General features: G+C 39.1%; 3 protein-coding genes across 3 annotated transcripts; all 3 read right to left on the minus strand.

Annotated features, from left to right (window-relative positions):
- Nucleotides 1–2,199: 2,199 nt before the first annotated feature.
- Nucleotides 2,200–3,300, minus strand: LOC130733371 (uncharacterized). Its single transcript, XM_057585529.1, has one exon. It carries the CDS (start codon nucleotides 3,298–3,300, stop codon nucleotides 2,200–2,202), a length of 1,101 nt encoding a protein of 366 aa, XP_057441512.1.
- A 52-nt stretch (nucleotides 3,301–3,352) lies between these two features.
- On the minus strand, nucleotides 3,353–5,920 carry LOC130733379 (uncharacterized). The gene is made up of 6 exons (XM_057585540.1): nucleotides 5,822–5,920; nucleotides 5,156–5,705; nucleotides 4,760–4,993; nucleotides 4,310–4,600; nucleotides 4,067–4,150; nucleotides 3,353–3,771 (listed from the first exon to the last, which is right to left on the minus strand). Exons 1-6 carry the CDS (start codon nucleotides 5,918–5,920, stop codon nucleotides 3,353–3,355), a joined length of 1,677 nt encoding a protein of 558 aa, XP_057441523.1.
- A 3,850-nt stretch (nucleotides 5,921–9,770) lies between these two features.
- On the minus strand, nucleotides 9,771–12,004 carry LOC130734453 (rust resistance kinase Lr10-like). Its single transcript, XM_057586887.1, has 2 exons — nucleotides 11,181–12,004; nucleotides 9,771–11,087 (listed from the first exon to the last, which is right to left on the minus strand). Exons 1-2 carry the CDS (start codon nucleotides 11,884–11,886, stop codon nucleotides 9,997–9,999), a joined length of 1,797 nt encoding a protein of 598 aa, XP_057442870.1. The 5' UTR covers nucleotides 11,887–12,004; the 3' UTR covers nucleotides 9,771–9,996.
- Nucleotides 12,005–13,100: the final 1,096 nt, after the last annotated feature.

Consider the following 13,100-nt stretch of genomic DNA (forward strand, 5'->3'; position numbering starts at 1 on the left):
GTCCTTAATGCCAAGGCCACCCTCCGCCTTTGTTTTACACAATTGTGTCCAACTAACCCAAGCTATCTTCCTATCTTCCTCCGAACCTCCCCAGAGAAATCGCATCATTATTTGGTTGCACTTCTTGATCACCCCTTTGGGCATCCTGTAACAAGAGATAAAGTATAATGGTAAGGCAGATAGCACACTCTTCACCAGGCACACTCTCCCTCCAAAAGATAAATTCTTGCTTTTCCAAGAGGAGAGTCTTTTCCTTAACTTTTGAATGACAGGCTCCCAGAAGGTAAGCCGCCTAGGGCTCCCACCAATTGGGAGACCCAAATAAACAAACGGCAATTCCATGACCCTACAATGTAATAGAGCAGCAAAACGATTGGTCTCCGTAGCTGTAATCGAAACTCCTGCCAATTTACTCTTTGCAAAATTAACCTTTAACCCGGAAGTCAGCTCAAAACACCTCAGTATGCATTTCAAAGTTAAAATATTCTGCAAAGTTGCCTCTCCAAAAAATAGAGCATCGTCTGCGAATTGTAATAGAGCAACATCCACCTTATCTCTAGAGCCCACCTTCAGGGGAGCAAAGTGATCTGTGAACATCGCCCTCCTCATGATCCCTCTAAGCCCTTCAGCTACCATTAGAAATAGGAAAGGAGCTAATGGATCTCCTTGTCTAATCCCTTTTTCCATTTTGAATTCTCCTGTGGGGCTACCATTCACAAGCACAGATACATATGAAAACTTCAAACAGCCCATCACCCAAGACACCCACCTCTCATTGAAGTTGAATCTCCTCATCATATATTCCAAAAAACACCACCTCACAGAGTCGTAAGCTTTTTCGAAATCTACCTTAAAGATCATTGTAGGCAGCTTCTTAGATTTGGCTTCATGCACTGATTCATTTGCCACAACCACACTGTCAAGCATGCTACGCCCACCAAGAAACGCAAACTGATTCATATCAATTACATTTGGGAGCACCTTCTTGATTCTTGAAGCCAAAATCTTTGTTACTATCTTATACAGACACCCAAATAATTGAATATGAGAAACCATTAAACTTTGCTACTTGAATTTTAATGTACTTATTTTGAATATTTTCACATTTATTACATATTCTTAAACTAAAATTTCAGTTTGTAAACAATTACTAGCATTTTAAATTCATTTATTATTACAGTTTAAAATTTGAAAATAAGTATCAAGTAGCAAAATAAGTTATTTATATTTAATACATTTAATAATTTAAATCAATTTTAATTCAACTGTATTAAAATATTTTATACAGTTAAAGCAGCTTTTATTACAAGACCATGACCAATTGTTACAAATAGAAAAAAGTTGAATATTCTTATGATTGATAGTAAAGAAAATGTGTGTTCAGCAACAATGAATATGGTTTATAAGAATGATTTTACCAATAGTTTATCAACACTTGCTAACTTACTGACTTATATTTGAGTTTAATTTATCATTTTATCTATTTATTTATTCTCTTATTTCATCCGTACATTATGTGATCAGATCAATACTAGTTAAATACATATTTGAAATAAATTGAAGTACACAAACTTTCAGGGTCTACTAAAGAGACAAGGTTCCAAGACTTCAAGTCAAGTCTTCCCTTAGGCCAACGTTAGAAAAAGACAAGTGTTCTGGCCCAAAATGCACGATACCAATGAAAGTATCCTCACTATGATGAAGCATCAATTAATACATCTTTTTTCGTGTTGGCCACCAAATTAAATTGAGAGTTTCATTTTTAACAAAAAATTGAGAGATCAATATGTAGTGAAATGCAACTAGACCATCAAAGGATCAAAATTAAAGGGTCAAATAATAGAGACAAATGTAGAAAATAAAAACAATCCAAAACCTAAAAATAGATACAGAAGCCTGTTGATGATAATGACGAAAGCTAGTGTCTTATATTCCATGGAAATAATTAGAAAGATAATCTTTGGTTAGTTTGTAGTTCTCATACAAAATGCATGATTAAAATTACATAGGGACACAAATAGATGAGGTAACGCAACCACCACAAAAAAATTGTAGAATCTTTTCTTCAAGTTTATGGAGATTATCAAACTAGCATCACCCTTATAGCAAGAAAAGAAAATGCATCAAAAGAAACACAACTTTTAAAGTTTTTTCCTCCTTTTTTTAAAAAAAAAAAACTGGATAATATATTAAAAAAAATCAAGTTGCCATAGACGCTATTACATCTGCATGAATTAAAGACTCCAACTCCGGCGGCACCTCCTCAATCCAAACCGAGTTATGGAATTTTGAGGAGTTCTTAGCCAAGTGATCGGCTACAGAATTGCCGGTACGACGTACAAAAGACAAACTAAAGTTCAAAAACGATGAGACCAAGTCTCTACAATCACTAATGACAGAAAATAAATAGGAATCACCACCCTTTGCCTTCATCCAAGTATCAAAAAGTTGTAAACAATCCGTTTCAAGACACACCGTTCGGAATCCAAGATCCTTGGCCAAAGAGAGCGACCAACGGAAAGCTAAAGCCTTTGCAATGATTGGTGATGTAGCATCGATAGGAAACGCCACGGCAGCGGCCATAACTTGAGCTAAATTGTTCCTCGCAATAAAACCAAGGCCTGTAGGAGCACTATGAACCCATGAAGCATCAAAATTAATTTTAATACATTCCTCACCAGGTCTGGTCCAAGAGTTCCGTGCTAGCAATCCATTCTCCACCGGTGGCCGCACCAAAGCGCCTTCCTCCGCTATCGAGAGCAAGCTGCTGAACTGTGCCATAATGCCTGTGAACTCCGGTACCTTCTGTTGATAAATCATGGCATTACGGAGATCCCAAATCACATACAGAAAGGTGACGCATAACCCCGTCAGATGGTCATCCTGCTGGTCGAAAATTTGCTGCAAAAAATATGCAGGGATGTCGCTCGACCGAAACCGCACGCCCATGGGTGAAGCAAACCACCATCTTGCAACGACCGGGCACAAGAGAACATGAACTATGGTTTCTGGATGCATACCACAGAATGGACATTCTTCCTCAACTTGCATCCCCCGAACACGGAGAGCACGTCTCACTGGGACAATCTTCTTCGCCACCCTCCAAGCTACTTCCCTACATCGAGGGAGAGAATCAACGACCCATAAAGTTTTCCAGAAACGAGCATGGGGTTGCTGTCCTGAAGATGAGGAAGCCTCCGTTCGAATGCGCCGCTGACGAATAAATCCATAGGCGGACTTTGTAGTGTAGCCACCATCACTAGTTAAAGGCCAAAAGAGAACATCACCAGCCGGCCGCATAGGGAGAGGGATTTGTAAAATCTCATGCGCCGTCGAAGGCTAAAAAACCAACTCAACCAGGTCCCTGTTCCTCGCTATAAACATTTGGGACTCCGCTCGGAAGCCATTTGTCCCGCCACAAATCAATACTTCTCCCGTTACCTACCCTCCATCTAGCTCCTTCCTCAAAAATCCACTTAGTGCGGAAGATGCTTGTCCATGCATAGCTTGGACGCCCATGCTTCTTTGCTGCAAAAATAGTGGATTGAGGAAAGTATCCAGATTTGAAAACTTTACCCAGCAGGGAGTCAGGTTGCTTTAAAATTCTCAACCAAGTTTTCCCAACCAAAGCCATATTGAAAGCTTTGAAATCACGAAACCCAATACCACCATCAAGTTTGGACCTATAAAGAGAGTCCCACTTGAGCCAATGAATACTCCGGCAGGATGCATCACCACTCCAATAAAATTTACTGATCATTCTCTCAATATCTGCACATAAACCATTAGGTAATAAAAAACAGGACATAATATAAGAAGGGATAGCTTGGGCAACCGCCTTTATTAGCACCTCCCTTCCTGCACGAGAAAGAGAGCGCTCCTTCCAACCCTTTAATTTTTTCCACACTCTTTCTTTGACAAATTGGAAAATTTGGGTTTTAGACTTACCAATAATGGTAGGAAAATTTGGGTTTTACACCCAATAGCGTTTTTAGCTCATTAAAACAGGGACTAAGCACATTTCGGCTACAGGATAACATAGATTTGTCAAAATTTATGACCTGACCAGACACCCGCTCGTAAGAAGCAAGCACGTTCAAAACCGTAGTAGCTTCCTCCGGCGTTGCTCGAGCAAAGACAATACTGTCATCTGCAAAAAGAAGATGTGAGATAACAGGGGTGGATGCAGGACGTGCTAATTTAATGCCATGCAAAGTAGAGTTCTCTATCTCTTTTTGAATTAAAGCCGAGAAAACTTCTCCGCAGAGTATAAATAAATATGGAGATAGGGGATCCCCCTGACGCAAACCTCTGCCTGGATCAAACGACATCTGAGGGCTACCATTTAACATCACCTGAAATTGAACTGACATCACACAGTCCATAATTAAATTTACCCGAGCTATAGGGAAGCCCATCTGCATAAGCACACTACAAAGGAATGGCCACTCGACCCTATCATAAGCTTTTGACATATCAAGCTTTAAAGCCATCATGCCATTTCGGCCAGACATCTTTTTCTTCATAAAATGGAAACACTCATATGCCACCAAAGCATTATCTGTGATTAGCCTACCAGGTACAAAAGCACTCTGAGGGCCTAAGATAATATCCGGGAGGACCAACTTAAGTCTGTTTGCAATTGTTTTTGTAATAAATTTAAACAATACATAACATAAATTTATAGGCCTAAACTGTGTTGCATGAACATATTTTTTAATCTTTGGAATCAAAACAAGTAGGGTCTTATTTATAATACCTGGATGTAGTCTGCCTTGCAAAACCTCAAGACAAAAGCCAGAGACGTCATTACCAATGATATGCCAAAATTTCTGAAAAAAGAAGGCAGGAAGGCCATCAAGGCCAGGAGCTTTGGAAGGGTGCATATTGAAAATTACATCTTCCAATTCTTCTCTACTAAAAGGATCATTAATAATGGCCAAATGGGCCTCAGTAACACGGCTAGCTACAAGTGAAGTAGCGGTCTCAATATCTGTCGGGTTGGATGAACTAAAAAGTTTATCAAAGTAGCCTATAAGAATCCTCGCTATATTTCTGTCATCCACCCACTTCCTTCCATCATCATCAAATAACTCCTCAATCCTATTCCTCTTTCTTCTTTATGTAGCTTTCTGATGACAAAATTTTGTGTTACTATCCCCATGTTTGAGCCAAGAGGCCCTGGAGCGCTGGGACCACAAAATCTCCTCCTGTTTCAACAAAACCTCAAGCTCACTCTCAGTGCTCCTAATAGCCGCCACCACTTCCTCAGTTTGGGGGCTCCTCTGAAGAGTTTGTAGCTTCTCTTTCATATCTGAAACCTTCTTCGGGATAGCTCCATATTTTTCTCGTCCCCATCCTTGAAGAGCACACCCCACATTCGCAATTTTGCCATTAACATATAGCTGTCCATTTGACCATACCTCGACCACTATCTCTGCACACTCCTCACTATCTTGGAGCCACACCTCCTCAAATCGAAACATACGCTTCTGCTTCTTGAACATTTCCCGCTTGTGAGAGCCACAAGCTAACAAAATGGCGTTATGATCGGAGCTGAGCCGAGTCAAATGAAAAATTTCCACCACCGGCCATAAGGCCTTCCAACTTTCGCTTACCAAAACATAATCCAACCTCTCCTCAATAGACCTCGGTATGCTCCTCTTGTTTGACCAAGTGAAGCGATAACCTGAATAACCTGCATCCTGTAAACCACAATCCAACAAAGTTTGATCAATAAACTGCAAATGTGCCACATTAACTGGATCACCACCCAACTTGTCAGAAGGGTCAACACATCATTAAAGTCCCCAATACAAACCCAAGGTTTATTATCAGGGGGTTTCAATCTCTGAATTAGTTCCCAGGTACGACGCTTGTTTTGCGCTTCCGGAAAGCCATACACCGCAAGAATTTGCATTGGACTATGTGACTGTGGATGCTCAGCCACACAAAGAATATGATTTAGAGAACCATGAGCTATTTGGACATTAGTATCATCGTTCCAAAGTAGGCAAACACCACCTGGGATCCACAAAATATGAATTGTGGTGGGACCCACAAAAATTCTTTTCAAAAATTCTTCTTAAAAAAACTTTAATTATCTATTTTGTGGAGTATTTGTTATTTAACAAACATTCATTTTTTTCTCTCCTTTTCTTTTTCTTATTTTGAAAACAAAAGGATATATGTATTATTGATTGGAAACTGGACATGAGGACAACCCCTCAATAAAGGCCAAACAAATTAACACCTAAACAACCACCCTAAAGGCCAAAACATAGAGATGTGCCTCATTAAAACCTTACTAGAAAAAATTCATTGGGAAAAACCCTAGTGAAGGAAAAAGAGTACACAAACTCTATATTGCCTAAAGAAACCCACCACCAACAAACTTGTATCAACTTCAGGACACAAATTAAGCCTCCATATATTCTACACCCAATACATTACCCCACCACACCATGATAATCACTTGGCTTAACAATCTAAAAATCATGTCATGTTCTAGTTCTTTTCTTTCTTTTCATTTTCTTTTCTTGCACTTAACTTTTACATACCACTATCCCACCTTAACCTTTAAAGAGAAATTGAATAAAAACCAGAGATATGTGAGAGGAACATGAGAAAAAATTAAATGGAAATTGAAATTAGATGAAAATGAAATATGAACAAACTTGGGTGTTAACGCATGAAAGAAGTGGACTGATGACTATAAGTGGACTAGAAATTTTATAATTATTTATTTATTTATCTTAAATATTATTGGTTCATCTAAGATAATGAAGATTTAACCCAAACTTTATCTATGATCATTTAAACTAGGGTTGTCCACACTGGTCTGAACCGGACCCGAGCAAACCGACAGTTTTTTTAAAAAACGAGCCGGTTCGGTTCAGTCGCGGGTTTGGCCGATTTGCGTTTATGAGTTCGTTTGGGTTCAACCGGTCGGTTTCGATTTGGGCTCCAGTCCGACCGATTCGACCGAACCAGGTCTTTAAAAGAAAAAAAAAAACGGCCACAACCCAAGCTTCTCCTTCAGCCCAGACTCCAGACCATATAAAAACTCTCCTTTCTTCACTTCATCCTAACCCTAGCCGCCACTCATTCCTATCTTCACTCTCTCTAAACCCTAGCCGACTACCACCATCTTCTCCTTTCTTCTCTTTCTCTCAACCCAGCGTCGTCGCCGCTTCCACTCAACCCTGGCTGCCACCCCACCACTGCCTCCATCCTCTAAACGTCGCGCCTCTTCCATCATCCTCCACTCTCACCATCGAGACAGATCCCACAACCAGTCACCACGACCATCTCACCACCGAAGGAAATATATATGTCGTGTTTCTCTCCTTTCCCCTCTACTATTTCAGCCCCAAATCTTGGCATGCCTTACTCCCAGCGGTGGCCTGGGTCTGGAAGAGAACGCATATGACGATGGGGACGACATTGACGGCTCAAATCAGGCTAAAGAAGAAGTGGTTCCAGTCAACCCTCTGATCTCCTCTTCTACCTCTGCTAGGGTTTCGACCCAAAACCTTTTTATTATGTTGAAACTTGTTCATCTTTGTAATGGATTGAAAGGTTTAGTCATCAATTGTTTGTTAGGGTTTATTTTTCTAGATTATTTGCTTGATCTCAGTCTTCATCTTCTTTTTTCTGCAATTTCTTTTTTGGCTTCTCAACCCGTTATACTCGACCCGTTAACCGTGGCACGCACTAACCGAACCCGAGGAACCCGCAGCCTCAGTACGGTCGGAGGTGGGCTGGAGGTTTAGTGTTGTTCACCTGGTGGAAACCGACGCCGTCAGCCCGAAACCGACCAAAACCGGCTGATGGACACCCCTAATTTTAACAACTCAACCATTACTTCACATAAAACTATGAACCACCAACTACTACATGGTTCCAATTGGTTAGTTCAAGTGGTAAGAGATATGAATATAAGGATGGAGGAAGAGTTAAACATGAAGAGATCAGGGTTCAAACTCTAGTGAATGAAGTAATTATTATATAAAAAATAACATGGGTCCAAAGACTGAACCCCCTTTGATCACGAGTCCACCACGCCACACCTAGTCAATATTAAGCCAGAAACTTTCAATAACATTTACAAAGTGGCAAAAAAGTAAATACTCTATGAGCATTTTTATTAATTCACACTTAACTTTCTAGTACTTCTATTTTTACTTAAACTTTATTTTTATTTCTTTCATTTTTTTCTATCACGTCATGCTTCATATTCTTCATTTCTATATTTCTTTTACCATCTCTTACTTAGTATGAGTGTGTTTAGAATATAAATATAGATATTTACTGTAATACTATTATTGGACTTGTTTTTTTTTTATAAGCAATGAAAAATATATTGAAATGAAGTAAAAGGGGTACTTCAACCCAATACAAAGGAAAAAAGAAATACAACTAAGTGTAATAGCATTTACATAAACAGAAATCCAACTACTACCCAAGATAACCCAACATCTTCTTGGAAAAAGACTTTAGAAAAAAGACCTCATTAAAACCTTACTAGGAAAAACCCGTTTGGGAAAGTGAAGGAAAAAGAGTACCCCTTTATTCATTGGACTTGTAAAAAACATGAGCCAAAACCATGTACTTTTCTCTGTTTGTGGACGAAATTTCAGATTCGATTGGGTATCATTATGTTCGTGGTCTTTTAAAAAATTTGGAAAAGTTGACGAATTGTTTACGCTGATTTTTGGTAAACAAATATCCTCTTAGTTCGACTAAAGGAAGTTTAGATTCAGGGTCCTTTTGAGAAAACGCTTTGCCAAAGTGTTGTGTGTGAGCGAGTGCTTTTTCGACAACAACAAACAATCCAGGTGAAACTGGATTTCATTAAGCACGGATTAATTACAAAGAGGTCACATACATCAAAATAACACAAAAGCTACAAGAAATGTGGATTTCGACAGGAAAATGCATAAAGAAACTGGAATTTAACAAGCTTAATGCAAGAAAACTAAAGTGTTGGTTCTGCAACATACTCCTCCACTATCACGTTTTGCTCCTTGAGTCTCATTGATGCGGACATTTAGAGCTTTTTGGTGAATTTTCAGAGTTTGAGTTGGGAACCCCTTTTCCTGCTGCTGCTTTTTCTATTTATAGTGCTGTTTCTTTCTCCACGTTCTTGGCGGTTTTTCTTCCATGCATGATGGCTTCGTGGGTTTGAATTTTGGCGCCTTACCCCACGTTTAGCCGGTGGCTTTGCGCACGTGACTTTGATTGGTTCGTTTGCGACGTGGGTAGCCTTGAGTCGTGGGTAACCACCGCTGTTTGTGGCATCGTGGGTATGCACACGTGCTGATAATTGCCCACTAGTAACTGTCTCCTTCGTCGCGTTTGCTGGTTTGTCGAGTTTTCCTTTACTCCCCTGACTTTGGGGGGAGTATTGCCTGATGGGCTTTGAGCTCCGTCACGGTTCTTCCTGTCGAGGAATCATCCTTCTACCACCGGTGTCGATAATTGTAGCATTAGAAATCTTGGCTCAACACGAATGTTTTTGTTCAACGGGCGAGGAAACACGGTCGTAAGTTTCGGTTTGTGTTCGTTAGATTTGCCTCTAGGAAGGAGGCTTTGGAGCTATTCGTTATGTGGATGGGTATTGAATTGAAGGTGGTTTTTCGGTTGCTTCGGCTAGGCCTCCGCTGCAAACATATAATTCTTTCCTCAATATTCACTTTCTCTGCCAATTTCCCCCTCTCTTTCCAACTTTCACCTAACCAATTCCATTATAAATCTCCATGGTTTTATCCATTCAAAATCTTAATTAAAACCCTCATGATACATGTGAAATGAAAATGTACAATGATTACAAATGACTGAATAAAATACTCACAAACTCCACAAATGAAAACCATATAATGAAGCATTTAGACATATATAATTGGCAGTCCTCTATCAAAGTAACAACACAATGCTTTCATAACTTCTTCAACTGAATCAGCCCCTACACAACATAATATTAATCCGTATCTCTCATTCCTGAATCACTTCCATTTGAAAAGGTCGTGTTGCGGAAGTGCTAGTAGGGGTGGAAGTAGTTGAATGAAATGGATTAGGAGGCACTGTTAGCTGGTCTTCCTCTCTGGTCTCCAGCATTTGTATGACTGCTTTTATGGATGGACGATTTGTCGGCTGCCACTGAATGCACCATAGTCCAACAATAGCAAGTTTCTTTGCAATTTTCACATCGCAATCCTCCTCAATATGGATATGAATATCTCCTTCCAATAACCTATGGATCCATTCTGGATACAGAACTTGGAAAGTTTCCGTAGATAAAGTGTCTATGTTCTTCCTCCCTCCTACCATTTCCAGCAACAACATCCCATAACTGTAAACATCAGACTTAAAAGACACATTTCCGAAGTTTCTGGAGAAAACTTCGGGTGCCATGTATCCCAATGTTCCCCTTGCAGCTGTCATGGACACCGCGCTAACATTCTTGGAACACAATTTTGCTAGACCAAAATCAGTAATTTTTGGAGTGAACTTGTCATCTAGCAAAACATTGTGAGGGTTGATGTCAAAGTGAAGGATTGGATGATGGCAACCATGATGGAGATACTCAATCCCTTTCGCTATACCGAGACCGATATGTTGCAGCTTTTCCCAGCCAAGGAAATGATCTTTATCATCAGGTGGGAATATGAAATTCTGTAAGGAACCATTTGGAAACAAGTTGTAGATGAGAGCACGGTGAACTCCCTCTGCACAGAAGCCGAGCAAACACGCGACATTGATGTGGTGGATTTTGCCCATGATTTCCACTTCACTGATGAACTCTTTCCCTTCTTCTTTCATTGAATTGTTGTTGAGCTTCTTCACCGCCACCGGAATTTCATTGGAGAGTTTTCCTTGGAATACTGTTCCATGAGCTCCATCCCCTAGCTTTTCCTTAAAACCATTGGTGATTCTTTTTATATCAGCATAGGAGAATCTCGCAGGCTTCTCTGCCCTGTAATCCTCTAAAAATTTCTCCACTCTTGCTTGATCCTCTTCCTTCTTTCTATAACAACGGTGGATCTTAAAGGCCACAATTAACACCAGACCCGAAGCAATTGAACCTAACATTGCAGATTAAGGGTTAAACCGTTAAATTGAATTGCCTGGGCAAAAGGAAAAAACAAGTGTGAAGTATGAATGAGTCTCACTCTCACCTGTAGCAGAGAAAATAAAAGATCTTGGAATCTGGATTGATTTGCCATTACAGTGAAAACAAATTTCGCCGTCTGTGCTGTTGTTCTTCCATCTGCATTTTTTTCCCATTGCTTCGCACTTGGTACAATTTGGCTTGGACCACATCATTCTCAATAAATTAAACTGCAGGTAAACTGAGTTGACTGAAGCAGTGACATCAAACATCTTGGTACAGGATACAAGGTCCAATTTGAGGACACTGTCGAAATAACCAGAAGCGTAAATGGGGCAGGAGATCATATCTTGTGAAGAGCAGTTGAAGAAGGAGGTTTTTGTTTCTGAGGAGTGCATGTCCAATCGGTAAGGTTGGAAAGATGAATTGTTGAGTTTTAGAAACTTGCTGGGGAGGCAATTTTCAGGGTCAGAGACATCAATTTCCTGGATATCGTAGTCTATGTGCCTGACAAGGAATTGAATTGGTCCTGAAGAGGTAGGGAGTACAAAAGTTGTCTCAGAATTTTTACTACAGTATAGGCAAAACATGGGATCACTACAACTATGATCTTTCGTCCCCTTGATGAGTTGAAACGGGAATCTAATAAGCGGTTGGTCAGGGCCACAAGATGATTCTCCGCACTGGTCATATTCATGAGTGCTGCTGCTACTTCTGATAATAAGCACGAACACTAGGGTGATCACTATGGAAAGACCTCGAGACTCTGTCATCCAAGAAAGATATGATAACACATTTTCATCTTCAGCTAGTTAATTGAGAGATTAAGAGAGAAATTATGAGAAGATCAGAATTAAGAAATATAATATGTGATGTGATAGGAAAGAAGTGAGGGATAAAAAGAAAAACATGTAAAAATAAGATTGAAGTGAAAGTGAAGTATAATTATATCATTGTTGATCAACTATATTGTCATAATACTATATTGAACTTGTCAAACCTTTTTTTTTCTTTCCATTCATAAAATATAAAATATGAGTTTGTGTAATGATCTATGGAAAAATTTGAGTTAAATCACCATAGTTTAGTGGACTAATGATATTTAGCATCAATTAATAAGAAATTTAATTTAATCTATTTTAAATAACATTCATCCACAAAAATTAGAGTGATTTAACCTAAATTTTTCTGAACTTGACTAGACTTTGTTGAACTTGTCAAACTTTTTTTTCTTTCCATAAATTTATGTTCCTCCCACGAGATAAGGAGGCTTTGTCTGTGTTTGTTAGATAATTAAACTTGCATCATCATTCTCCTAAAATTTCCTAGAAGATGTTGGAGTCTCTTTAAATAACTATCTATTATAGTCGTAACGGTTAAGTCATTGAATTGTCAAAATCATAGGAACTCGACTTTTGACAAATATATGCACCGTATAAGTAGGGATCATGTTAAAAAAAATCATGTAATTGAACAACGAGTAAGTGAGTAGGAAGCATGTTAAAAAAAAAAGTGAGTAGGAAGCACAAGTTTGTGAGAAAAATTAGAGAGGCTAACGAGCTCTTGTGAGGTGTTGTGGGTAGTGTTTTGAGTGTGTAAATTGTGTACCAACAAAAGACAAAGTGTTTGAGTGTATCATTATATTTCCCATATAAATACTTTTAGTGTTATTTTACTTCTCATAGCATCTCTTTCAATAAAGACAATTTATTTTAACTGCCAACGGTGTTGAAGGGGAACCAACATAGCGGGTCATGTGTGGCACTTTGGTTCTAATAATGTTATCCAAATCAAAATACTATATGAGAAAAAGTTTGATGCACCGACGGTGTAAAGTTTTTTTACACCGTCAACCAATCAGATTTTAAGGATGTGCCACGTCAATTAATGAAATTAAATAAAATGAGAGATTTTCTCACATCCTTAAAATTTGATTGGTTGACGGTGTAAAAAATCTTTACACCGTCGGTGCATAGAAATTAAACTC

Source organism: Lotus japonicus, chromosome 1, assembly GCF_012489685.1.
Source record: "Lotus japonicus ecotype B-129 chromosome 1, LjGifu_v1.2".
NCBI lineage: Eukaryota > Viridiplantae > Streptophyta > Magnoliopsida > Fabales > Fabaceae > Lotus > Lotus japonicus.

Excerpts from the sequence above, each read along its gene's own strand:
- LOC130733371 (XM_057585529.1), bottom strand. The coding sequence starts at position 3,300 with ATGCGGCCGGCTGGTGATGTTCTCTTTTGGCCTTTAACTAGTGATGGT.
- LOC130733379 (XM_057585540.1), bottom strand. The coding sequence starts at position 5,920 with ATGCAAATTCTTGCGGTGTATGGCTTTCCGGAAGCGCAAAACAAGCGT. Across the intron at positions 4,601-4,759 it reads GCAAGGCAGACTACATCCAG|GCCCTCAGAGTGCTTTTGTA; the intron begins GTATTATAAATA and ends ATATTATCTTAG. Across the intron at positions 3,772-4,066 it reads TTCTTACGAGCGGGTGTCTG|ATATTGAGAGAATGATCAGT; the intron begins GTCAGGTCATAA and ends GTTTATGTGCAG.
- LOC130734453 (XM_057586887.1), bottom strand. The coding sequence starts at position 11,886 with ATGACAGAGTCTCGAGGTCTTTCCATAGTGATCACCCTAGTGTTCGTG. Across the intron at positions 11,088-11,180 it reads TTTTATTTTCTCTGCTACAG|GTTCAATTGCTTCGGGTCTG; the intron begins GTGAGAGTGAGA and ends CTGCAATGTTAG.